Genomic DNA, 26,386 nt, shown 5'->3' with positions numbered 1-26,386 from the left:
TATTTGTATTAAGGATGGGAACTCACATTGCCAGATTTTAAACCCACTCAAACATCATTAGCTCACCACAGAATGAAGCAGCTAAAAGTTCAAGCATTTCTCCCTCTCTACTCACTCACTGAACAGCTATTTCCGGACTCTCAATCTGCTTCTGCCCCTCCTCACCACATCCAGCGTCCAGTCTCACGCCCTACTTTTGCTACCACTACATCAGAGATCTTCCCAAATCCCAAAATGCTGATCTGTCTTTTACAGTAGATGCAACACGGAAAATGAACCACAGTGTAAGTGTCAGGTAAGTGCTTACAAAAAATAGCAAGCTTTCAGAGTGTATATTGCTATCTTTGTAGCTGAACAGTTAAGGCACTGAACTGTCGAATTTCAAAAGAGTTGTATAAGAATATCAGGAGCACAGCTGGGATGGTGGGAAAATGGGGTTGAGATGCAGTGTGGAATAGGAGATGGGGAGAACAGCAAGCGTGAGTGTGACAGGGAACTGTGTGACTGCTATTAGGAGAGAGAACTTTATCAGAGAGAGGTTTCAGAGTAGCAGCCGTGTTAGTCTGTATTCGTAAAAAGAAAAGGAGTACTTGTGGCACCTTAGAGATAGGCTTCTGGTTACAAAATGCAAAGTATTTCATAGAAATGTTGAGCTGTGATGCAACAAGAGTAGCTGGGTGAATGGGCAGCAGTAATGGGGAGACAGAAATTTAATAAATCCCTCTTCTCACTAGCAAATCCCATTGAACTCCTGAAGAGACAAAATATAATTTATTAGCCAACAGAGACACTCCTGTTCAAGGAACATTTAACTTGTACATGCACAAGAGCTCCTTATTTTCCAAAAACATAGATGGAAGCATGGTAATTTTATAAACAGAATGGCCTCAAAGTCTTATTATTAACCAGGAAGTGGAACTAAGCAATTTAAACCTCCATTCTCCCACAAAAGTTCCTCAGTCTTTACAGCTGCCAAGCACTGGGCACATTCACATTATCTATCTACACAGTAATCCACACAGACAAAAATTTTTAAAAAGCATAGTCAGAAAGCAAATCATTCAAAAAACAAAAGCCATTATGTTGATTGTCAAGAAAATGGGACACACAGAATAAAAGTTTTTCCTTTGAAAAGAACCTTTTCAGGGCCGTTCTGATTGTTCTTCACTACCCAGAAAATCCTTACATGTTGCAAATTTGCAACAAAAACCAAAAAAAATTGCCGTCAGAAAAATCTTTGTTCAAAAATCTGCATACATAATACAAACAATGTCAAGAGGGATGCAGTTGAAAGAGTATTCTATACAGAAATTACATTCAATCATTTTTAGTAAAATATTTTTAAACTTAAACTAAACCATATTGTTTACAGCACTATAATTATCCAACACCATATATTTTTTGTCTGTAGTGGCTATATATGGCCTCTTCTAGGCCACCATCTGGTAAAGATTTACAACAGATTAGGGGCAAGGGTTCAGCTCAGGGTGCTGTACAGGATTGCCTGTTTTAACCCCCTGCAGACGCTGAACAACTTGCCGGTACTTTGTGGTTCGCATGTCCAAGGTGTACTGGAGTGACACTTTAAAACATTTAAAGAGATTATTTTAACACATATGTATAACAAAGGTGGTTTTACCTTAAGTGTCAGATTTCCAGCTCCCTCCCTCTCCTCTCAAAAAATGTTCCAGTATATTGTAAGTAAACTGAGAATAGGAGAGAATTCTGCTTTCATACTCTAACGCATGCCTATGGCAACATGAATGCAGACAACTGGAAGTAACACAGGAGAGCCCTACTAGTATTGGTTTTTAATTACTTCAACAACTGACTTTTTGGCAACCACATTATGGTCTCAGAATTCCTCCTCTGTATTTGTCATTTCTCTGCAAGGGACACTATACTCCATATGCACCTGAACCACTAAATATGCGATGGTTGCAGAAGTACCATAGGTCACAGATTAAAAATGATAAACATTTGAGCTCAGTCAAATAAAATCTGAATTATTCTGTGCCTTCTTCCCCCTCACCTCCATCCTGCTCAAAACACAACAATAGGGGCAAAGTTTCCTTGTTTCCTTTTCCTTATGAAAACAGAGTACTGTACATGGTTCAACTGAAAAGTCAGAAGTTGTTTTAGTACAAGTTGTTTAACCAGATACATAACAAAGTCTGCAGCAAACTCTCAAAATCAGGTGGTTTACAAGAGGCTCGGCAGATACTTTTGACAGAAAAAAAAACCCAACTCCGGTATAAAGAAAGTTTCCAGGATTTCTGTTATGGGATTGGCAAGGAAAGATTAATACATGTAGAATCCAATTAATCAGAGTTCGATTAAGTCTCCTGGAGTTCTACGTTGGAGAATGTTGGCTTTCTTGCTAGCCCACCAGCTTTGATGAGGCCACGCACATGTTGCTCCTTTAAGTCGTTTGTTCTGTAAAGGAAAGCTAATAGTAATTTTTGACCCTCTGGGTTTTACCCCTTTAAAGCCTGCCACTACGCTCATTCTAAAATGGAGAAAGACGCTGTGGAATCCAAAACTCTATTTACCTGAAGAGTTGATTTTTGCCAACCCATCTTTGTTGTTGAAAAAACATAACTGCCTACTTCTGTTCAGCAGACTTCTTGAATGGTGAAGAGAAATCAATGCTAATACATAGTAGTCTGACTAGTGTCTATTCCAAACACACAAGAACAACAACAATGTATTTTAGCCGATAAGAACTGGAAGCAATTTACAAAAGGCTACATCTTAAAAATATACTTGAAAATAATTTTTGGCACTTATATTCTTTCAAAATCTGGGATCTTTTAAATATTTGAGTTCTCAAGAGCAGATGAAATGCAGAATATTTCTGCTATTTTTCTCTATTAAGAATAGTTAACTGTTACTTTCCAAATCTATAGTTTTATGCTAAAAGGCAGAGGCGAGCATAGTGATTATTCTTGCCTATCAAAGAGAGAGCACAAATTTTAGAAAGTTATTTCCACACTTATCAAAATCCTTATTTCATTAAATGTGTTATGAATATTGCAACATTTTCTGACTTGGATCTGAATAGCCAAAAGGACTATGACACACACGACAGTCTTTAAAAATTGGAAAGCAAATTCTACTGAGAAAAATAGAAAGGAGCATAAACTGACAAGTCAAGTATAATTAGGCAGGCCAAAAAAGATTCTGAAGAGCAACTCTAACAAAAGACACAAAAACAAAGAGCAAAATTTTGTTTAAGTTCATTAGAAGCAGAAAGCCAGCTAAACAATCAGGGGGTGGGTGTATGAAGGCCCCTTGGATGATCGAGGTGCTAAAAGAGCACTCGTGGAAGAAAAGGCCATTCTGGAGAAGCTAAATGCATAGATTCATAGATATTAAGGTCAGAAGGGACCATTAGGATCATCGACCTCCTGCACAAGGCAGGCCACAGAATCTCACCCACCCATTAATTTCTTGCATTGGTCTTCACTGCAGAGGTTGTGAGGGAGATTCCCACACTGGAGCCATTATTTTTAGCTGACAAATCTGAGGAACTATCCCAGATTGAGATATCAATAGAGGAAGTTTTGGAACAAACTGATACATTTAACAGTAATAAATCACCAGGACCAGATGGCGCCTAAGAGTTCTGAAGGAACCCAAATATGAAATTGCAGAACTACTCACTGTGGTATGTAACCAGTTGCTTAAAATCAGCCTCTGTCCCAAATGACTGGAGGATAGCTAATACACAAAATTTTATTATTTCTTTGTTTAAGGCTCCAGAGGTGACCCTGGTAAGCCTAGCTTCAGTACGAAGCCAACTGGTTGAAACAATAGTAAAGAACAGAATCAGACATATAAACATGATTTGTAGGAGTAAAGAGTCAAGGTGGCTTTTGTAAAGGGAAATCATGCCTTACCAATCTACTAGAATTCTTTAAAAGGTCAACAAACATTAACCAGGGTGATTCAGTGGATACAGTGTACTTGGGTTTGCAGAAACCTTTTGAACGAGGTCCCACACCAAAGGCTAGTAAGCAAAATAAGCAGTCATGGGAGAAGAGGGAAGGTCCTCTCATGGATCAATAACTTGGGCCTGGGCTACACCTGGGGGGGGTTGGTGGGGGGAGGGTTTCAAACTAAGATACGCAACTTCAGCTACGCTATTCGCATAGCTGAAGTCAAAGTATCTTAGTTCAACTTACCAAGCCGTCCTCACGGCAGCGAGTCGACCGTGGTGGCTCCCCCATCGACTCCACTTACTCCGTCTGCCGAGGTGGAGTACAGGTGTTGATTTGAGGATCAATTTATTGCGTCTAGATGAGACATGATAAATCGATCCCCGATCGATCAATCACTACCTGCCATTATCCTGGCAAGGTTCATCTTATAAAGTTATACCTCATAGATATTTCAGTTACCAACATATATATTTCTTGCTAAAAACCTAAATATCCTCTGAAGAGCTCTATATTTTGGGGAACAAAAATCAGTATTTTAACAAAATAAGTTCACAAAGGGATACAAAAGCTATTACAGATTCAGAACAAACAACAACATTGTCTGAGACAGAAGCACAAGCCAACTTACATACTGAATGTATACTCCATGCAGATACCAGGCTGTTGGTAGAATGGCACAATATATCACTGCATGCAGGTTAGGCATGCCCAGCTACCATGGGTATAAATAGCTGTGTAGATGGTGAGGCATCACTTAGGCAATTAGAGGAGAGTGCCCTACATGCTGAACCTGCAGGGTATACACCTTACGCAGCGTTCTACACACTGAAGCCATCCCTGCCACATCTACACTGCTATTTTTACTCCTGCTGCCTCCCCACTACCAGAGCCCTTCCTCGTCACAGAAAAAGGCTCTGTGCACCCCTGCCCACCCCCCAAAAATGATAAAAAAAAAACCAAAGAAACTTCACAATCTACAACCCCCAGCTGTCTTTTGTGCAGGTTAGGTATGTCCTGACCAAACCAATTGGATCAGCTCTTGCAGACAAGACAAATGGAGGATCACCTAGTTTGAGAATCTCAGAGTTTAGGGGGCGAAGGATGGTGCTCTCAGGATTTAGGGAGTTACCACATCATTGCCAGCCCTTGACATGCAAGTTATTTTCATCTGAGATATCCACTGAATACAAAATTGGTGCACATTACAATACTTTACCAGATAGATCTGTGTTCTGACCAAGTTACACTACCACAACCTGTGAGGTGTAACTTGCATCACTACTGAAATTGATCCAGAGACTTACATGCAGGATGCTTACACTTCCAGAGCACATGACTGGGCTAACAGGATAAGAGAATGCCTGCTAGACGCAGACTTTAGGATTGTTAGCAGTCAGAAAGAAAGTCCCAGATGCCACTTTGGGAAACATCAAAAATGACTTACTCTTATGTAAAGAAAACGGAATACCTGAACCCATAACCTTTTGGACATTTCATACATCTCTCTCTACTGTTTGTCCTATGCCAACAACATTCAATGTTATTTACAATTAGAACTGGATATGGAGACTTAAATTGGGTATAATTTATACACAGTTGTATAAACTGCCCAGCTATACATGCTTTGTAGTGATTAGCTAGTCGCAGGACTTTACTACTCCTTTTTAAAGCTACATCATAATTCCAACCACCGCACTGGAGGAGAGAATGAAGGCACGGGATCATATGGCACACTTAACGGGACTGTGGAGTGTATGCACACTTTTGTGACACTTCGGACTGAGACTATATAAATGGAGCAGTCATCTCACCAAATCTATAACAATTGGTTATTCTATAACAATACTCAGGGGAACTAAGTTTTCTGTGCAAAGGATCCAAAGACATTTAAAATCTAAGAGCAAAACTTAGCTTTCAGATCTATACAGCTGGTTTCAACTTCAATATTATACTTTCCCGACATGCACACATCTCCTTGGATATCACTGGAATGTCTGCACAAATAAGGACAGCTTAAAGTAAAGATCCAAATTTTTGCCTACTCTTTGGCTGAAACTATACTTAGAAGAAATATTTATTGGGTATGCACAAACTAATCAATTACTATACATGATAAGGATGCCTACTACTTTCCCACGCCTTGTAACCTATCGCTTAGATCAGCCTCTGTACCAGATGACTGGAGGATAGCTAATGTAACGTCAATTTTTAAAAAGGCTCCAGAGGTGATCCTGGCAATTACAGGCCAGTAAGCCTAACTTCAGTACCAGGCAATTTGGTTTTTCCAATGTGCATTACTTTGCACTTATCCACACTGAATTTCGTCTGCCATTTTGTTGCCCCAACAAAGAAAAGAATTAGATAATTTCATGAAGGATAGGTCCATCAATGGCTATTAGCCAAGATGGCTAGGGATGCAACCTCATGCTCTGGGTGTTCCTAAGCCTCTGACTGCCAGATGGTAGGACTGGACAACAGGGGATGGATCTCTCAACGATTGTCCTGTTCAATTCCCTCTGAAGCAACTGGCATTGGCCACTATCGAAAGACAGGATACTGGGTTAGATGAACCATTGGGATGACTCAGTAAGTCCATTCTTATGTTATTACACAAAATTACCTTCTGCTACTGATTAGATCTGGTTGTCCATTTCTCGTTAACTTAATTTTGCTCCTTGTTAGCAACTGGTTAACTTAACAAGGGAAGCAAAGAAATTAGCTCTACAAAAGTCACAATTTTAATCTATTATAGAGTTATAATAGTTTTGTGTTAAGACTTGCAAAGAGATTCTGCTTCAATGCCTTACACATAACACACCAAATGCAGTTTTCAGAATCAAACAATTCATAACATCTTTCCCTTTTCACTCATCATCTGAGTAGGTTTTACCTGTGCTTTGTTAGTTTACTTACAATTGATAGTGTAAGTGCTATGCAGCAATAGTAAATTCTACTAATGTAGTTCCTTTCCTGAAAATTTTTTTACAAACATTATCTAATCATTGTAACATTTGTGAGAGATATGGAAGTTTTATAGATCGGGAAAATGAAGCAGAGAGGTTACAATGCTGAGCACTGCCACTTGCAACTCCCAATGACTTGAAAATTGGGGCATAACTATCTTGCCCAACATCACATGGGGACTGAATGACAGAGCTAGCATTGGACTCAAGTTCCTAAACCCCAGTCTTGTGCTCAAACTACTAGACAACAGCTCTCAGACCGATTGTACTCTTGAGTTCTGAGATTCAGTCAATACTGTACTTGGGAAACAACATTTTATCCTCCCTCCCCATTCTTATGTTCTAACTTGTGAAAGATGAAACAATCATTTATTACTCCGTTTACCTTAGGGCCTTAGCACCAGACGGTGCAGTCACCCCATAATACACTGCCTGTACCACACTGATTAAATACAGTGGGCCATGCCTATAATTTTGTCTTATTTTACTGGAAAACAAATGGGTGTTTCTCTTTAGCCTACTTCTCTTAATGACTTCTCACTCTTTAGCTAGAAGAGGAAAACTTCTAAAATGAATATTTGCTGTGCACACCCTGTCGTCAAATGAATCCCAGATTATTTTATTGGAACTAACAACTGGTTTCCATAGGAACAAAGATGGAAGCCACTTTAATATATTCATAGCAACCAAAGGATCATATTGACCAGGGGTCTCAAAGTCCCGGCCTGCGGGACATCTGCGGCTCAAGAACATCCTCACTGCGGCCTGTGGAGGACAGACGCAGGCAGACACACTGCCGGCAATCTCAACTACAGGCGTTGCCCCCCACAGCTCCCATTGGCTGTGGGAGAGGGACAGAGATACCATCACTAGTTGACAGGCAGAGTCAGCCATAGAGGCAGCATCACTTTTTCCCACAAGTCATAGAATCATAGAATATCAGGGTTGGAAGGGACCTCAGAAGGTCATCTAGTCCAACCCCCTGCTCAAAGCAGGACCAATCCCCAACTAAATCATCCCAGCCGGGACTTTGTCAAGCCTGACCTTAAAAATACTTAAGGAAGGAGATTTCATCACCTCCGTAGGTAACGCATTCCAGTGTTTCACCATCCTCCTAGTGAAAAAGTTTTTCCTAACATCCAACCTAAATCTCCCCCACTGCAACTTGAGACCATTACTCCTTGTTCTGTCATCTGCTACCACTGAGAACAGTCTAGATCCATCCTCTTTGGAACCCCCTTTCAGGTAGTTGAAAGCAGCTATCAAATCCCCCCTCATTCTTCTCTTCCACAGACTAAACAATCCCAGTTCCCTCAGCCTCTCCTCATAAATCATGTGTTCCAGTCCCCTAATCATTTTTGTTGCCCTCCGCTGGACTCCTTCCAATTTTTCCACATCCTTCTTGTAGTGTGGGGCCCAAAACTGGAAACAGTACTCCAGATGAGGCCTCACCAGTGTCGAACAGAGGGGAACGATCACGTCCCTCGATCTGTTGTCAATGCCCCTACTGATGCATCCCAAAATGCCATTGGCCTTCTTGACAACAAGGGCACACTGTTGACTCATATCCAGCTTCTCGCCCACTGTGTAACACCTAGGTCCTTTTCTGCAGAACTGCCGCCTAGCCATTCGGTCCCTAGTCTGTAGCGGTGCATGGGGTTCTTCCGTCCTAAGTGCAGGACTCTGCATTTGTCCTTGCTGAACCTCATCAGATTTCTTTTGGCCCAATCCTCTAATTTGTCTAGGGCCTTCTGTATCCTATCCCTACCCTCCAGCGTATCTACCTCTCCTCCCAGTTTAGTGTCATCTGCAAACTTGCTGAGGGTGCAATCCACACCATCCTCCAGATTATTTATGAAGATATTGAACAAAACCGGCCTGAGAACCGACCTTGGGGCACTCTACTTGATACCAGCTGCCAACTAGACATGGAGTCATTGATCACTACCCGTTGAGCCCGACAATCTAGCCAATTTTCTATCCACTTTATAGTCCATTCATCCAGCCCATACTTCCTTAACTTCCTGGCAAGAATACTGTGGGAGACCATGTCAAAAGTTTTGCTAAAGTCAAGGAACACCACATCCACCGCTTTCCCCTCATCCACAGAGCCAGTTATCTCGTCATAGAAGGCAATTAGATTACTCAGGCATGACTTGGCCTTGCTGAATCCATGCTAACTGTTCCTGAGCACTTTCCTCTCCTCTAAGTGCTTCAGAATTGATTCCTTGAGGACCTGCTCCATGATTTTTCCAGGGACTGAGGTGAGGCTGACTGGCCTGTAGTTCCCAGGATCTTCCTTCTTCCCTTTTTTAAAGATGGGCACTACATTGGCCTTTTTCCAGTCGTCCAGGACTTCCGCGGATCGCCATGAGTTTTCAAAGATAATGGCCAATGGCTCTGCAATCACATCCGCCAACTCCTTTAGCACTCTTGGATGCAGCGCATCTGGCCCCATGGACTTGTGCTCGTCCAGCTTTTCTAAATAGTCCTGAACCACTTCTTTCTCCACAGAGGGCTGGTCACCTCCTCCCCATACTGTGCTGCCCAGTGCAGTAGTCTGGGAGCTGACCTTGTTCGTGAAGACAGAGTCAAAAAAAGCATTGAGTACATTAGCTTTTTCCACATCCTCTGTCACTAGGTTGCCTCCCTCATTCAGTAAGGAGCCCACACTTTCCTTGACTTTCTTCTTCTTGCTAACATACCTGAAGAAACCCTTCTTGTTACTCTTAACATCTCTTGCTAGCTGCAACTCCAGGTGTTATTTGGCCTTCCTGATTTCACTCCTGCATCCCCAAGCAATATTTTTATAATCTTCCACTTCTTGTAAGCTTCTTTTTTGTGTTCAAGATCAGCAAGGATTTCACTGTGAAGCCAAGCTGGTCGCCTGCCATATTTACTATTCTTTCTACACATCGGGATGGTTTGTCCCTGTAACCTCAACAAAGATTCTTCAAAATACAGCCAGCTCTCCTGGACTCCTTTCCCCCTCATGTTATTCTCCCAGGGGATCCTGCCCATCAGCTCCCTGAGGGAGTCAAAGTCTGCTTTTCTGAAGTCCAGGGTCCATATTCTGCTGCTCTCCTTTCTTCCCTGTGTCAGGATCCTGAACTCGACCATCTCATGGTCACTGCCTCCCAGGTTCCCATTCACTTTAGCTTCCCCTACTAATTCTTCCTGGTTTGTGAGCAGCAGGTCAAGAAGAGCTCTGCCCCTAGTGGGTTCCTCCAGCACTTGTACCAGGAAATTGTCCCCTACACTTTCCAAAACCTTCCTGGATTGTCTGTGCACCGCTGTATTGCTCTCCCAGCAGATATCAGGGTGATTGAAGTCTCCCATGAGAACCAGGGCCTGCGATCTAGTAACTTCCGTGAGTTGCCATAAGAAAGCCTCGTCCACCTCATCCCCCTGGTCCGGTGGTCTATAGCAGACTCCCACCACGACCCTTGTCACCCTTGTTGCTCACACTTCTAAACTTAATCCAGAGACACTCAGGTTTTTCTGCAGTTTCATACTGGAGCTCTGAGCAGTCATACTGCTCCCTTACATACAGTGCAACTCCCCCACCTTTTCTGCCCTGCCTGTCCTTCCTGAACAGCTTATATCCATCCATGACAGTACTCCAGTCATGTGAGTTAACCCACCAAGTCTCTGTTATTCCAAACACATCATAATTCCTTGACGGTGCCAGGACTTCCAGTTCTCCCTGCTTGTTTCCCAGGCTTCTTGCATTTGTGTACAGGCACTTGAGATAACTCACTGATCATCCCGCTTTCTCAGTATGAGGCAGGAGCCCTGCCCTCTCGTGTGCTTCTGCTTCCTCCCGGTATCCCACTTCCCCACTTACCTGAGGGCTTTGGTCTCCTTCCCCCAGTGAACCTAGTTTAAAGCCCTCCTCATTAGGTTAGCCAGCCTGCTTGCAAAGATACTCTTCCCTCTCTTCATTAGGTGGAGCCCGTCTCTGCCTAGCATGCCTCCTTCTTGGAACGCCATCCCATGGTCAAAGAATCCAAAGCCTTCTCTCCGACACCACCTGCATAGCCATTCGTTGACTTCCACGATTCGACGGTCTCTACCCAGGCCTTTTCCTTCCACGGGGAGGATGGACGAGAAGACCACTTGTGCCTCAAACTCCTTTATCCTTCTTCCCAGAGCCACCTACTCTGCAGTGATCTGCTCAAGGTCATTCTTGGCAGTATTATTGGTGCCCATGTGGAGAAGCAGGAAGGGGTAGCGATCCGAGGGCTTGATGAGTCTCGGCAGTCTCTCCGTCAAAATACCAAACAACTATCTGATGCACACCTTGCTGCAATCCTGAAGGTTTCAACTGGTCAGTCACTGAGGCCAAACATGAACAAACTGACAGAACTGAAGTGTTGACAGGTGGCTGGCCAACACTAAAACCTCTCTGGGAGGCGAAGAATTGTATAAAGTTGTATGACAGTTTTATTACTTCTAAGAAATTTGAAATAAAAAATATAAATGTTTTAATTTCTGAACACCATCTTCAGTGGCATTATTGGCCTGCTGAGAGGATTTGAGGACTGGCGCTGGCCCTAAGGTAAACGGAGTTTGAGAGGCCTGATATTGACCATGCCCTGTATACAACAAATTCACACCTGAAGGCTCATAGCACACTAAGTGGTATAAACAAGCTGTTTCACTAGTACCATGCTACCATCATAGATTAATTTAGTTTCACTAATAAATGATTGTTTTACCTTTCACAAGTTAAAACATAAGAATGGCGATATTGGGTCAGACCAAAGGTCCATCTAGCCAGTATCCTGTCTTCCAACAGTGGCCAATGCCAGGTGCTTCAGAAGGAATGAAAAGAACACGTAATCATCAAGTGATCTATCCCCTGTCATCCATTTCCAGTTTCTGGCAAATGGAGGCTAGGGACACCATCCCTGGTCATCCTGGCTAATAGCCATTGATGGACCTATTTTCCATGAACTTATTTAGTTCTTTTTTGAACCCTGTTATTATCTTGGTCTTCACAACATCCTCTGGTGAGAAGAAAAAACCCAAAGGCTGTTTTCTTATATCTTGTCTTAGTTGAGTGACAACAAATTGTAATTCTCCTGGAATTGCCAACTTTTATTATAATGACAAGTTTCAGAGTAACAGCCGTGTTAGTCTGTATTCGCAAAAAGAAAAGGAGTACTTGTGGCACCTTAGAGACTAACAAATTTATTTGAGCATAAGCTTTCATGAGCTACAGCTACGAAAGCTTATGCTCACATAAATTTGTTAGTCTCTAAGGTGCCACAAGTACTCCTTTTCTATTTATTATAATGTTAGTTATATTACTAACAAAAGATGAGATAACAACAACCACCATTTAGATAGAGATTTTCAGCACTTTACAAAGGAGGGTAGCATCATTATCCCAATTTTACATGGGAACTGAGACTCAGGGAGTTGAAGGGACTTGACCAAAGTAACCCAGTAGGCCAGTCAGGAATGGAACCTAGGTCTCCTAAATCCCAGTCCCGTGCTCTATCCATTAGACCAAACATCTCCCCACAGAATAGGTATGTATCATATGCTCAAGGACAAATTCTGCTCTCATTTAAACTTGTGCAATTTCCAGTGAAGTCAACAGGATTTAGTGAGTGGAACGGAAAACAGACTTTAGCTCTCAATACTTATACTCACTACAGTCCTTCCAATCAAACCCCAAAATGCACAATTTTTAAAAAACTAGAGGACTAATTTCTTTCCTCACAGTGGGAACTTATTGCCCTTTTAACTCAGCAATTTAAACAATTAGTGTACTGAAGAGATGCGGCAATTCCCCGTCCTAATTCTATTAGTGTATATAAGACTTAAGACATGCATGTGATCACACAACTAATTTTCGTATTACATAAACTTACGATTTTTAAAAGTTAGATTTAGGGCCATGAAACTCTTCTAGTGACCATTTATTTTCAATTATGCATTAATTTCAAAGAAACCAAGGTAACATTTACATTTTCAATAGAAGCTGAGTAAAACATTTAGAACTATCAACTGCAACTGAAATATGATTGCGTCCACATTTTTAGGCTACCATTTGGACCACTATTTTTATTACTTACACACACACACATCATTGTTATCTTTACTCAGACACAAACAACTTTCTCCTGTTTTCTTCACTTACAATGCAGATCATAATTACACAGAACTTCTTAAATACCTAAAATTATTGGAGTATTATTATGCACCCACACAAGGCAATCTAGTACAACAGCACTTTGCCACATAAATATTATCCATGTTTTTACAGTAACCCATTTTCTGATTTCAATTATCTTTCTCAAAATAGCCAAGCTATGAATTATCTAGTTCCTGTTTTTATTCTGATCCTAATCACCATAACATTCATTAAACATGTCAGGATTTTTATTTTATTTTTTTAAAAGATGTATACTTGATTTTTTTCTGCAAACCAATGACAGTTATCCACTTTTCCGCCCTACATCTAACTTGCTATTATCTGGAATGAAAGATCTGTAACTTCTAAGACTTAGAGTGCTTCTTTTAAAAGACACTTTCTCCAACATAGCATCCATAGGAAGCCAATTTATTTCATAGACTGGAAGAAGAGCAACGTGTAAACTCAAAAGCTTGTCTCTCCCACCAACAGATGTTGGTCCAATAAAAGATTATTACCTCACTACCTTGTCATTCTAAAAACCTGGGATTAACACAGCTACACCACTGAATATTGTGCCACTGCCATTTGCCCTGAGGCAAAAAGTTCGCAATAACTTCCTTATTAATCGCTTACTGTTGCTTGAAAGCATGTCACATCTGCATTGGCCGGCCTTGAAACATTCAACTGTCCTTGAACATTACTACAAGCAGATAAATGGTTTAAGCACAGTAAGAATACATATACGCAATTTAAATAGTAAGAGTCACTACGACTTAACACAGTACCTTTAAAGAAATCCCCCTCTAGCACTAACAAGAAAATTAGCAGGCCATGTACTACAGGTGAACAAAGAGAAAGGTCAAAAAAGGTGGAAGTGGGACTCTTAGCAATCTCTGCATTTCTCAACTGCTATTTGAATGAATGGCCATGTTTTTCGGACCTCTCAATGATCAGGACCATTTATTAATTACATTTCTCCTCTGATTCATGACTATAAAGCAACACCACATTGATTACATAATGGTTTAGGGGAAAACTAGGCTAATACCCACAGCTTACATTAAAGATTTAAACTCTTCTGAAGCCTCTGCCTAATTAATAGCAACAAAGTTTACAGTTAAACACTCTGAAAGAGATTGAGTCAAGGTATATGTGCACCTAAAAATTATCTGTGTGTTTCAACTCTTGATTGGAGTAAGCTCTATTCTAGTGTCTTTTTTTTTTTATAAAGGGTTAAAAAGTAACCTTCATAATTAATACTTTAGATATGAAATAGAACAGCATATGGTAAAACAGATTATGGGATTAAACTAATTACACGATAACGCAGAAATCCACATCATCCTTCAGATCTAAATTTTGGGATAGGGTGTGTGGAGGTGAACAAAAAAGACTTCACATAATACAAACATTAGAAACTGTGTTTTAAAAAAAATATCTGGGGGTGGGGGAGAGCAAGAAAAGCACATGTTAAATAAGAACAAAGAACTTATGTTTAGGCATCTACTTGCTCTCCATGGGCCTAACTTTGTACACCTACCACTGGGTATAGAATTTACTACTGTAATCCTATGGGACTAATAAAAATTGAAATAAACCCTATGCCTGCTAGTATTTACAAGTTTAGTCCCCATACAATTAAAATTTGCATCTATTTTTATAGGACCCATTCCTGGAGCCCTTATTCACAAGAGTAATTTCATTAAAACCAATTGGATAATTAATATAATAAATGGATACTTATAAGGCTTACAGGACCCAGTACAGTATTTATGTGAACTTGTAATAACTCAGAGGGGTAGTCAGAGTGAAGAATTAGCCTGTTCTTTAAGTTTTGGTTTGAATATTACATTAGAGACCCATTCAAGTTTGTTTTGACCTCTTTCTTCCATAGGCATTGACATGGTTGTGGACTTTATATTTTTATACTGAAAAAAACAGAAATGATGGAAGACATTATACACAGTAGTAACCAATTATGAAAGTTATATCTCCTTGTAATTATACTGAGAAGTGTAGTAGTTGGACTGATGTACAAACTACTGTCTTTCTAAATCCCAATTATTTCACCTGAAAAGGTTTCTAAGATACAATGGAGGTATATTTAAAACTAGTAAATATTTTTTGTGCATACCTATAGCTAAAAACAGACAAAGCAATTTGGTGAAAATCTGTGAGCAAACAAAATAAAAATATTGCTCAGATTTCATATACTAAAATTTCAACCTGCTGTGAATTTTAATGCCAAATTTATACAAACAGTATTGACATTCTGTTTTAACACCTGAATTAGACAGTGTAAATATGGTGAAAAAAACAAACCAATAATAAAACCAGATCCACAGCTCCAGGAGCTTACTAAAGAGCCTTTCATGGACAATCTAGAAATCTTGAACATGTATACTTCTCTTTTAAGATTTCTTTTCCAGCTTTGGGAAACAGAGTGCTGTGGTGGGGTTGGGGAAGAAAGGACAGAGAAATAGTCCAATAGAAGAGTAGAACCTTAATTTTTTAAGATTACAAAGCTAAACAAATAAGCCACAAGTTAGATGTAGCTATACAAAGTAATTGTCTTTATGACTTCAGTACAGATACAGAAATGCATGAAATTTACTTTGCTACTGACATTCCCTTTGCAGAATAATCTCTAGAATAAACCTTGTAATTACATAGTAAAAAGTCACAGTCTCACAATAAACACTGCAAAGGAGAATAAAATTTTATCCCAGATTAAAACCTGAGGCAAGGCATTTTATACTTTACTCTGAATCCACTGCTTCTGAAAGAGTGGAGCTGGGAACAAATTTCAGTAAAAAAAAAAAAAAAAAAAAAATCTAATAAAATAAACTCAAATACCTAAAGAATAGATTTATAAGATACAAAAAAAATTCATTGGCAGATTTCAATCATAGACAAACACCAGTGATTTTTACGGAGTCAAAACCCCACTGCTTGCTGGTAATGAACCCATACACATCATCTATTTTTAAGTGGTGATATCACTGTTTACTATGAAAATGAATGCCTTAAAAGTAGATCATTAAAATAAGCTATAATTTTACACACTTACCTTGTGGAAAAGAATTTGGTTGCACTAAATAAAGGAAAGCATGGACTAGTCTAAACAAAATTCCTATTGGTCCAGGTTCATGATATGTATTTGTATCATATGTCTTCACAGGCACAAATCCAAAATCCAAAGTTCCAGGAGGTGGTTTGTGTAAAGGCTGCACCTCTGAAAGAGTACTTCCACAAAGCAACAACAGCAGCAGAAGTTCCACAGCCATGGCTAAAAGTATTCATAAAATAGGAGGTAGAGATTTTGCTCTCCCAAAGTCTAGAAATCTTCAGCACATTAGAAATGTATTCACTGGGAGTGAGATGTGTCAGCAGGAAAAAGCTGATGTCTTTAGTCCTTTGCTTAGTCTTTGATAATGTACACTGACTTCGGAATGGTGTAGAAGCTCTTCACAGAACTGAGGCAGTGCACCATCTCTGGCAAAGACAGAAAACAACTGTTTAAATGAGCGCCCTCACTGCACGAGGGTATGAAAATGTGAGATGCCTCCAATCTCATGTGGAAATATAACACAAAAATTATTATACTGGCAAGCTAAATAGGGCAGAATAGACCAATTTATTCCCATGTGTGAAAAAACGGATCCATTATACACACAGTACTTGAGGAAACCACTGATTATTCACAGTTTTGACTGAGCCTTTAAAATAAAACAAATTTAAAAAAAAAATCACAGTATTAGGACTGCAGCAATAAAGAGCAAATGAAATTAAAGGAACAAATTTTTACTTTACTTATAATTGTAATAAAGTCAGATTAATTGTATTTAATCACAAAATAATCACAGTGCATTTTATGAATGCTTTAACATGCAACTCTAAATGCATGTAGACAGCCACACAAGGACTGATATACATAAGCAGATGATTAATACAAAAGGACATAACTTCTCTGCCCTGAGAATTCATAACTTCCCAATGTTGCAAAACTTTTTTCCCCCACATAGGTTAGTAGCGGCAAATTTATCTTTACTCTTGTGGCATTATTTTATTAACAGAGGAGCCATCGATTACCACCTATCAAAGAAGGATTTAAACTTTCAATTCATTTTATAGTGTCAGTAACATATGGTCATGGGAAAACATTTTTTTTCTGGCACACAACATTGTAGGAACATCAGACAGGGTATGTGGACTTTAAATATAAAATATGGATTAAAATATCAACCTCGGGCATTTTCTAATAATAAAATATATTTAATTCCCTCAAACATGAAATACCCCCCAAACCTTCCCCCCACGTATTTAGTATTACATATTTCCCTTTCAACATAGAAAATAATGTAATGTAAGTTATTCTTCACTTTCAATTTGTAACTAAAATGAAGCTAGATTCAAGAAACACCTTCTCTGTCAATTACGGAAAAATCTGCTTGCCACAGATAGATAGAAAGCTTTTCCTGTAAGGCACGAATGGGTCTCATCCACAAATTCCTGTTAACTTTAAGGCTTTCCACAGGGCTCTGTCCTTGGCCTCCTACTCTTCTCCCTCAAAAAGTAATCTCAACCACAAACACAAATTTAACTACCATCTGTATGCTTAGGGTTAGTCTGTTAGTCTATAAGGTGCCACAGGACTCTTTGCCGCTTTTACAGATCCAGACTAACACGGCTACCCTTCTGATACTTGCCACCTGTATGCTGACACTCACAAATCTACCTGTCTTCTGTCCAAACAAAAACTTAGGCTGTCTCTGATTGCTCTTCATGGATGTCTATCTGTCGGATCGAGCTCAACATGGCTAAAACAAAGCTCTTAATCCCCCACCCCACCAATCCTCCCTGCTGCCCCCTTTCTCAAATCACTGTGGAAAACACTACCAATCCTACCTGTCACTCAGGCCTGTAAACTGGGTGTCATCTTCAACTCGGACCTCTTTCTGGGTTTTCATCATTTCACATCGCAGTTAATCCAACCTCCTTCTTTCTGACCTTGACAAATGGAACCATCACTCATTGATATCCATTCAAAGTGCTGCTCCAAAGCTCGTTTTCCTAGCCCATTGCTTTGCTCACGTCACCTCTCTTTTTGCATTCCAGCACTGGCTCCCTCTTTCTATCATTTCAAACATCAGTTGTCTTATTATTGTAACCTATGGCCACCCTACCTATCATCTCTCATTCAGCATTGAAAAGTCAACTCCCACATCCATTCAGGCCTTGTCAGCCTCCATCATCCACTTGTTAAAATTTTCAAACAAGCACCTTTGTGCTTTCTTCCACGTTGCCCCTCATGCTTGAGAGTAACTCTCCACAAACATTTACAAAAATAACTCAATATCCTCCTTCAGAACTCTCCTTTGCTGTGAGGCCTACAAAAAACAGGAGGATAGTTAGGTTGCTGAGACCACTGCCTATCTTGCTGGCCAATACGGTCTCAGTTTCCTTTTAATCCCAGTCTGTCTGCTTCACCTATTGTCTCTTGTCTTATACCTACATGTAAACTTTTTGGGGTAGGAACAGTCTTTTTGTTTTGTGTTTGTACAGCGCCTAACACAAAGGAGCTCTGGTCTAGGACTGGGGCTCTGATGCCAGTTGTAGCTTCCCAAAACAGAGTGAAATTAACAAGACTCTGGTCACTTTTCTATCTTTTATTAAGAAACCTGAGAGTAGTAGTGAAAATACAAGAATCACGTCAGTTTCACTGCTGAGGAAGTCTATAAGTAAAAAGCCAATACTGTTCATTTCAAATGAAACATATGAATTTGCCTATGTGTCACTGAGGCCTAGTTAGACAACTCCGCCAACTCAGTCCTGGGCCAGTTGGCTGTACTGCCTATTTAGAGCAACATAAGCAGAAAAACAAGAACAAAAAAGATGAGGAGCGGCATTTCTGTTCTCCTCCGACTTCAGATGCCAAAATGCTCTTTCTTAAAGGCTAAATCCTTCAAGAGCATCCATCTGGTATGCAAATCCAGCCACAGGACAGATCCAGGACTCCTGCTGGCATACAGGCCTCAACTGACTGCAAACCCCTTAGAGAGGCCAACCAAGCTACCGTCTAGCACTCTAGTGGAGTCTCCTAGATTCCTTGCCCTTCAGGACATCAGTACACATATAAAGGACACCTGTAACACCTTAGTGATCTATTGTCATGTACGGCAACCACTAATTTCTTCTGAATTGTGTCTGGACCCATATGCTGGACTCAGCTTTGGCCTATGAGTGGAAATGAGAAATATAATCACCTTACTGTTTTCCTGGTCCAACTGTACTTTCTCCCAGCAGAGTTCATTACTTTCCCAATAGCGTGACCAGAGGTCCCGATTTTATGGAACAGTCCCAATATTTGGGGCTTTGTTTAATATAGGTGCCTACAACCCCCCCAGCCCCATCGTGATTTTTCACAATTGCTGTCTGGTCACCCTATTTCCCAAGCAAGAGGTGAACCACCCAGACTGGCTTATCCTTGAAAGGTCATGAATCTGGTGAGCTTCTAGAATGCCCTGGAAGAAAAGAGCCATCCAACTACAGGACCAACGGTGAAATAACACAAACAATACACATGTTTTACTATCAAACAACCCCTGTCCCCAGATCTCCATGGTGCACCAAAGTTTGATGAAACATGAAAAACATGAAGGCAGAAAACGACAATGTTGGTGGTGATGCAGGAGTACGCCAGAGCTATGGGGAAATCTGAGAACCTTTTCCCTTCTTTCATAGCCCCTGCTGAATTACACACAGCAAGTGTTCTGAGGAGAAATCCAGTTTATCAACTGGACTACACCAAGCTACACCACAGATCCATTACTTATTGCTGCAAAGAGCGATAAACATGCTTTGTTCAAAATATCAGTCAATAGCTAGAGGAGCTCTCAGACAGAAGAATTCAAAATCAGAGCCAGGAACAAAGATTATTCCTCTCCTTCGTGACGTTCAGCTTCTGTATCCTCTCAGTAACTGTCCTATCTTTGCTAGAGAAAGCCAGGAAAGAGCAACTCTAATAATACTCTAAATATTTGAATAACCTATGCTTATTCAAAAAAGGTGGTCTTTTCAACTACCCTGAAGCATGATGCTCAATGCAGTAGTCTAAAAGCCACACATATAAATTCAAATATTTGAATGTTTTCAAAGCAATAACTGATTGTTGCAAAGCATCTATGCTATGAACCAAACAGATATATAAGCCCAAAGGATCTCTTATATTCCCCCTCCCATTTGTTTACTTCATTCTTTAGTCTTCAAGATTTTCTTCATCATGGATTGCTATCTTATCCCTTTGTATATTGTGCTATGATTAAATGTAACAAGCAACATACATTGTAAATTGCTTAGAATGCCTCTAATTATGGAATGGTAGGAACATCATAGTTAAAGTTGGGTTCTATTTCACATTTAAAGTTAACAGGAGTTCAGCCTCTTTGTTTTGTATGAAAAAAATTGTATTTCTGCCCCAAATTTTGAACACAACTTCTGAGAGAAATTTGAATTTTCTGGTAATTTTCAAGTAAATCTATTATTTAGCTTTGAGTTCTAATCAATTAGGGTCTGATTCAATGGTTAATGAAGTCAGTGGAAAGGTTCCAATTGACTTCAATGGGTGATAAATTGAGCCCTTAATTGCCAAACCTGAATAGGTTTGGTTTCACAGAATTATGCAGACAGGAGTAAAGCATTATGAAGGTGCCTCCTTGATGGAGAAAAAGAACTATTACCAGTGTGACTCTGTTGAAAATATTAAGTCATACAGTAACAACGTTAAAAGATTTGTAGGCTTAACAGAAGAATTCTGTTGAGAATGCAAGGTCCAATGAGTCCAATCCCATATTTCAGGACACTAATGGGCACCCTGCTATGAGGACAAGAACATATATGTTCTTCATTTCTACAGAGGCCAATGAAATTCGCAGATGCTATCATTATAAATATAAATAAATTTAGCAACCACACATTAGAAATAAAATAGCTTTCGTTCCCCTGGCCTCTTGGGAATCAAAAAGGAATGCCTCTAGAATCCTTACTGGGGTCTCTATCCTACCTCTGACAGGTGGTATTTCTTGCCATGCTATTTCAAAAAACAGAGTGTAAATTCTCCTCAAGACCAGTGCTCTGTAAAGCAACAGCACATTATGGGTGCTGTATCAATAATAGCAATCAGGAGCTTGCAGAAATGTTACCAATCCTATGGCACAAAAAGCCAATGTGCATCTGAATAGGAATTCCACTCACTGAATGACAGCTCCCCTACTCAAATCACAAGGGATCTGGGCTATGAATGGGATCCTTCTGTTTTCCTTACCTTGCTCTGCAAAAGAAAACTTTTTGGAAGTTTGTTGCTCGCTAATGATGCTACAGTAGATCGACAGCGTTGGAAAAAGAAACCTATCCACAGAATACGTAATCAGTAAAAAGACTACCAATCCCCAAGGCAAAGCTGCAAGAGCGACAAAAAATGCTACAAACATATATAAGAGTTTATTTCTAGGACACTCTTCACCATAGCATGAGCCCTTTGTATCATTAGAAACAAAACGCACATTACTCTATACTCTTGCACCTTGTGAGCTACATTCATGGCCATACACAGATTTTTCATATTCAGTGGGGGGGGAGGGGGGAGGAAACAGAGCAGTATAATATTTTAAAAGATTTTTATTAATTAATTCACAAGCTACAGGACATTTATTTTAATGTCCTTGTTTTTCATGAAAACCTTAAGTTCAGCTACATAAAAAAGAATGTAACTGAATGGAATAATTTAGTTTATTTCTCGTTGTAATTGGAAAGGGTATTAACTTTCATCTTTAAAAATACAAGTTTTTGGCTCCCCCCTTCCCCCAAAACCTCTCCTCATACCTTTCTATATACAGAAGTCACTATACCAGAGATGGGCAAACTACAGCCGGCGGGCCACATCCGGGCCTTCAGACATTTTAATCCGGCCCTCGAGCTTCCACTGGGAAGCAGGGTCTGGGGCTTGTCCCACTCTGGCACTCCAGCCAGGGAGTGGGGTTGGGGACTTGCCCCGCTCTGCGCGTGCCCCAAGTGCTGCCCCCGCAGCTCCCATTGGCTAGGAACCATGGCCAATAGGAACTGCAGGGGCGGCACCTGCGGACAAAGCAGCGCACAGAGCCTCCTGGCTACGCCTCGCGTAGGAGCCGGAGGCGGGACATGCCACTGCTTCCGGGAACTGCTTGAGGTAAGCGCTGCCCGGAGCTTGTACCCCTGATCCACTCCCATGCCCCAACCCCCTGCCCCAGCTCTGATCCCCTCCCGCCCTCCGAACTCCTCGGTCCCAACCCGGACCACCCTCCTGCACCATCCCAGAGCCTGCACCTCCAACGAGAGCCCTCTTCCCCCCCCCTCGCACCCCAACCCCTTACCCCAGCTTAGAGCCCCCTCCCACAACCTGAACTCCTCATTTCTGGCTCCATCCCAGAATCCGCTCCACCAGCCAGAGCCCTCACCCCCTGCCGCACCCCAACCACCGACTTTGTGAGCATTCACGGCCCGCCATAGAATTTCCATACCCAGATGTGGCCCTCGGGCCAAAAAGTTTGCCCACCCCTGCACTACACCCAACTCTAGGACATCTGCGGTCTATCACTCTGTAGAGCATGCCACAAACTTTATATAAAGTATGCTATAATACTAACTCCATACAAATAGCACATTTCATCCAAGATTCTCAAGTCACCTTACTACATTAGTTAAGCTTAGACATGCCTGACACAGAGACAGATAGGTAGGTAGGCAGGCATCCCCTTGTTAAAAATGGAGAGATTGAGACACAGAGTGGTTAAGGAACTGTTCTAAGATCAGACTGAGTCTCAGCTGCAGAGCCAGAAACAGCACACAGGTTCTCCAACTTCTCATTTTCTATTTTAACAACTACACTGCACTTCTTCCCTTTAACGCTGCAATCTATGCAAACATAATATTGCAATCCAGTGATGTGACTGCAATTCACTCTGAACTGAGATTCAATCAACCAGGAGCCAGACTGTTAGAGCAGGATGTGGGAGCCCTCTGGCAATGAACAAAGAATGGAGGGCAGAAGAAGGGGCATTTGCCCATGCTGGGCTCAGATCAAGGACAGATCAACATTTTTTTTTAAATTAACCATTTGAAAAGTTGGTCTATAATTCCATCTCAAGATTCCATTGACACCAACCACCACAAGAGCAATGCAAATTATGAGGTCACAGCCACATGACTGACAGTTACCTGTACTGTATTATAACTTTTGATTCCACACACAAAAAAAAATATAAATCTTCACATTCAGAATACATAAAATGATAAGCCACACTAGCCACTGGCAAGTCACAAAAGGTGTGGTGTTCGGTTACAAAACCTCTTCTAGGCCTGTGATTTAATGACTGCAACTTGTTGCCATAGGAGGAGTAGGGAGTATGTGAACCTTCTAAACATCAGGGACTGCAGAACACAGTAGCAAAACAATAAACAAAACTAAATACTGGATAGTCTCAACTTGTATCTAACATGCATATTGTGAGTTCCAAGTGGGATAAAACCGGAGAAGGGCTTGAGTCACAGCAGCCAGATATGCAGAACACAGGAATGTATTTTCTGGATGTGTCTCAAAAAATCAAAGATTTAAAAAGGAAAATTTAAAAATGCGTTGTGTTTTATTGAAACACAGCAAAATCCCTCGTAATAAGGTGATAATTTTAACAATTGCCTTAAAATTAATTCCGGGGAGGCAGTCTCCATCCCCAAGAAAGAAAGAGTTGGGCAGGTGGTCTAATTTTAGCCAGTTGACCAGATGTTTAGATTATAGATTCATTAAGTGGAACAGAAAAAAAAAATCAGTTTGTTTGCTCTGATAATATTTATAAAGCATACCCTATGAGGGCACTGTAGAGCAATAATAAAAGATTATAAAAACAACAAACATTATGAAGCCATTCCATAAAAAGGAAATCTGCCGTGCTGACAGTTCAGAACTGGTGGGGTGTGCTGGTAAGGTTCTAATGCAGAAGAAAATGGATTACAGCATATAATTGCGTACATAATATCTCATAAATGGGACAAGACCTCCCCCCTTCTTCCGAATTATATTTAAATAGTTGGGATTTTCCTCCCCCCTCCACCAGTTTAATTCTAAAAATTACATAGTATGATTTGTGTTTAAACTCTGCCCTGGTTGGAGTTACAGAACTGATTTTACAGCTTCTTTCTTAATTTCTTCCCTGGGTATGATGCATGGAAGGAGATAGAGTCAACTCCTCTCTCTCTCCCTCCACCTTCCCTTCCCCACCCCACAAAACAAACACACTTCATGATTGAGTTCACCCTGCTGGGACCAGAATGTAATCATTCATGACCTTTCAATATGATTTGTCCTGAACTACACTGACTAATGGTCAGTATCTCATAATCTAACTCAACTCTTCACACTCATGTGTGAGCACAATAAAATGTTATAACATATACAAAGCCATGAGATGAGCATGGCTGGGTCTCTGCTGCAAGTCTGGACACAAGATTGGACTGCAGATACGACAGCATAGTATTGCTTATTACAACAGTACCTCTTGAACCTGGTCGATAAAGTGGTTTCTAAAACAGCACCCTACTCATCTCCGTAGTGTGGTTAGTCACTACCGAGGTACTCTCAGCACACAATACCGGGGTACTCTCAGCAGAGACTTTGACACCGCCCCATACACATATTTGGGCTACTAGTTAGTGTGGTATACTAGTTAATCTCTCTGGAGGTCCTCATTTTTCTCCCACAGTACTGCCTTGTGCTTGTCTCACATCCAAACCTGGTCTCGAGTCCACTTCCTTTCGAAAAGTCAATGACCCCAACATAAACTACACACCCTTCTCAGCAAAATTCATACAGACACAGCATTAGGGGGTCAAGAAATCATCTTCATTCACAGCAGAGAACATACAGTCCCACCACAATGCTTTCGATAACGGGAAGGATGTCCCACCCTTCCGTCACACACGCCTCCCCCCTTCATAGTGTTTTCTATAGAGGGACCCCTCTCTTCCCTCAATGCTTCCTATGGGGGTTCCTTCTGCTTGCCCTCACCCCACATCCACTGTTTGGATGTGGGGTGAGGGCAAGCAGGGTCTCCCTTCCTTCTCCCATGGCTATTACAAGGGATCCCTCCAGGGCCTTCACTCCGGGTGTGTTCGGCAGCACTGAAGGACCCGCCCCTGAAAACTCTCGTGGGGGCCCCTGTGGGGCCCAGGGCAAATTGTCCCACTTGCCCCCCCCCAGCGGCCCTGGATCCCTCTCCCTCACACCCCCAGACTACACAAGCAGTGTAGGCACAAGCAGACTGAGCAATGGATTAGCGGCCCAAGAAGCTCAAAGGGGTCCTGATTTAGTATTACCCCCAAAATACTGGTCAAGTTATTGAACGTGGGCTTTTTAACGATTAATATGCATTAAGTTTGCCTCTTTTTTTTTTTTTGGTTTGTACAAATAATCAGTATTTTAGCGGTGGGTGACGGATCAGGCCCCACCCCAAATATCCCTGCTTGGGGCCCCCCCATGGGCTAGCTCTGCCTCAAAGCTTTCTATGGAGGTACCGCTCCACTCTCTCCAGTGGTTACGTCTCTCCCGCACACACCGATGGTTTCTATACCCTCTCACACCCCAGCCCACGGGCCAGGCTTTCCGAGACCCCGACCCCCGCCCGGCGCTTCCTGCGGACCCGCCACCCGGGCAAGAGCAGCAACTCGCAGGGCAGGATCCGTGCACTCTGCCCCGCAGCCCGGGTGCAACCCCCTCCCCCGGGCTCCCGCACCACGGAGCGGCGCGGCGGCGGGCTGCAAGTGGCCGGCGCGCGCGGGGAGAGCCAGCCGGGCACTCACCCCGCGGACAGCCCGCTCCCGCTCCCGCTCCCGCAGGCTCCGGCTGGTCCAGCGGCTCCCAGCTCAACGCGCCGAGTCTCCCCGGCCGCCTCCCCGCCAGGCCCCCCCAGGCAGGCGCCGCCCTCTGCCGCACGCACCAATCAGCAGCTCCCCGCGACCCCACACCCCGCTCATGACTGATTCGGCGCGGGGCTGAGGGAGCAGCGCGGGAGGCTGAAGGCGGGCGAGGGGCCGCGCGCTAGGTTCCCCAGCAGCATGCAGCGCTCGACCACCTGTTGCTTTCTGTGCAAGCCGAGTAAGGGGGGGGCAAAGAGACTCAGCCCAGAGCTGCGGGCTCCAAACTTTAGGCCTCCTGAAACTTCAGAGCTGGCTCCAAGTTGTGCAGGTGGTTCCTGCAGGGGCCTGAGGGTCTCCAGCAGCCAGGGGTTCCGGATCCAGATCGT

The 26,386-nt window shown here is 41.8% G+C and overlaps 1 protein-coding gene across 10 annotated transcripts in view; it reads right to left on the bottom strand.

Moving 5' to 3' along the window:
• PROM1 (prominin 1) overlaps positions 1-26,031 on the bottom strand; it is a 93,141-nt gene extending 67,110 nt beyond the window's left edge. For 9 of the 10 annotated variants that reach the window (XM_048848791.2, XM_048848795.2, XM_048848796.2 and 6 more), the window contains exons 1-2: positions 25,944-26,031; positions 16,129-16,553 (exon numbers count right to left, since the gene is read on the bottom strand). In XM_048848791.2, the coding sequence (XP_048704748.2) occupies positions 16,129-16,345 (217 nt within the window). In that variant the 5' untranslated portion in view covers positions 16,346-16,553; positions 25,944-26,031. Of the gene's footprint in view, positions 1-16,128; positions 16,554-17,966; positions 17,990-25,943 lie in introns of those variants that run through there. The other variant, XM_075128020.1, reaches the window with a different exon arrangement.
• Positions 26,032-26,386: the final 355 nt, after the last annotated feature.

The sequence above is a fragment of the Caretta caretta genome, chromosome 4, assembly GCF_965140235.1.
Source record: "Caretta caretta isolate rCarCar2 chromosome 4, rCarCar1.hap1, whole genome shotgun sequence".
In the NCBI taxonomy this organism is placed as follows: domain Eukaryota; kingdom Metazoa; phylum Chordata; order Testudines; family Cheloniidae; genus Caretta; species Caretta caretta.
Note: the sequence above shows the minus strand (reverse complement) of the source record. Positions and strands in the feature narration are given on the sequence as shown.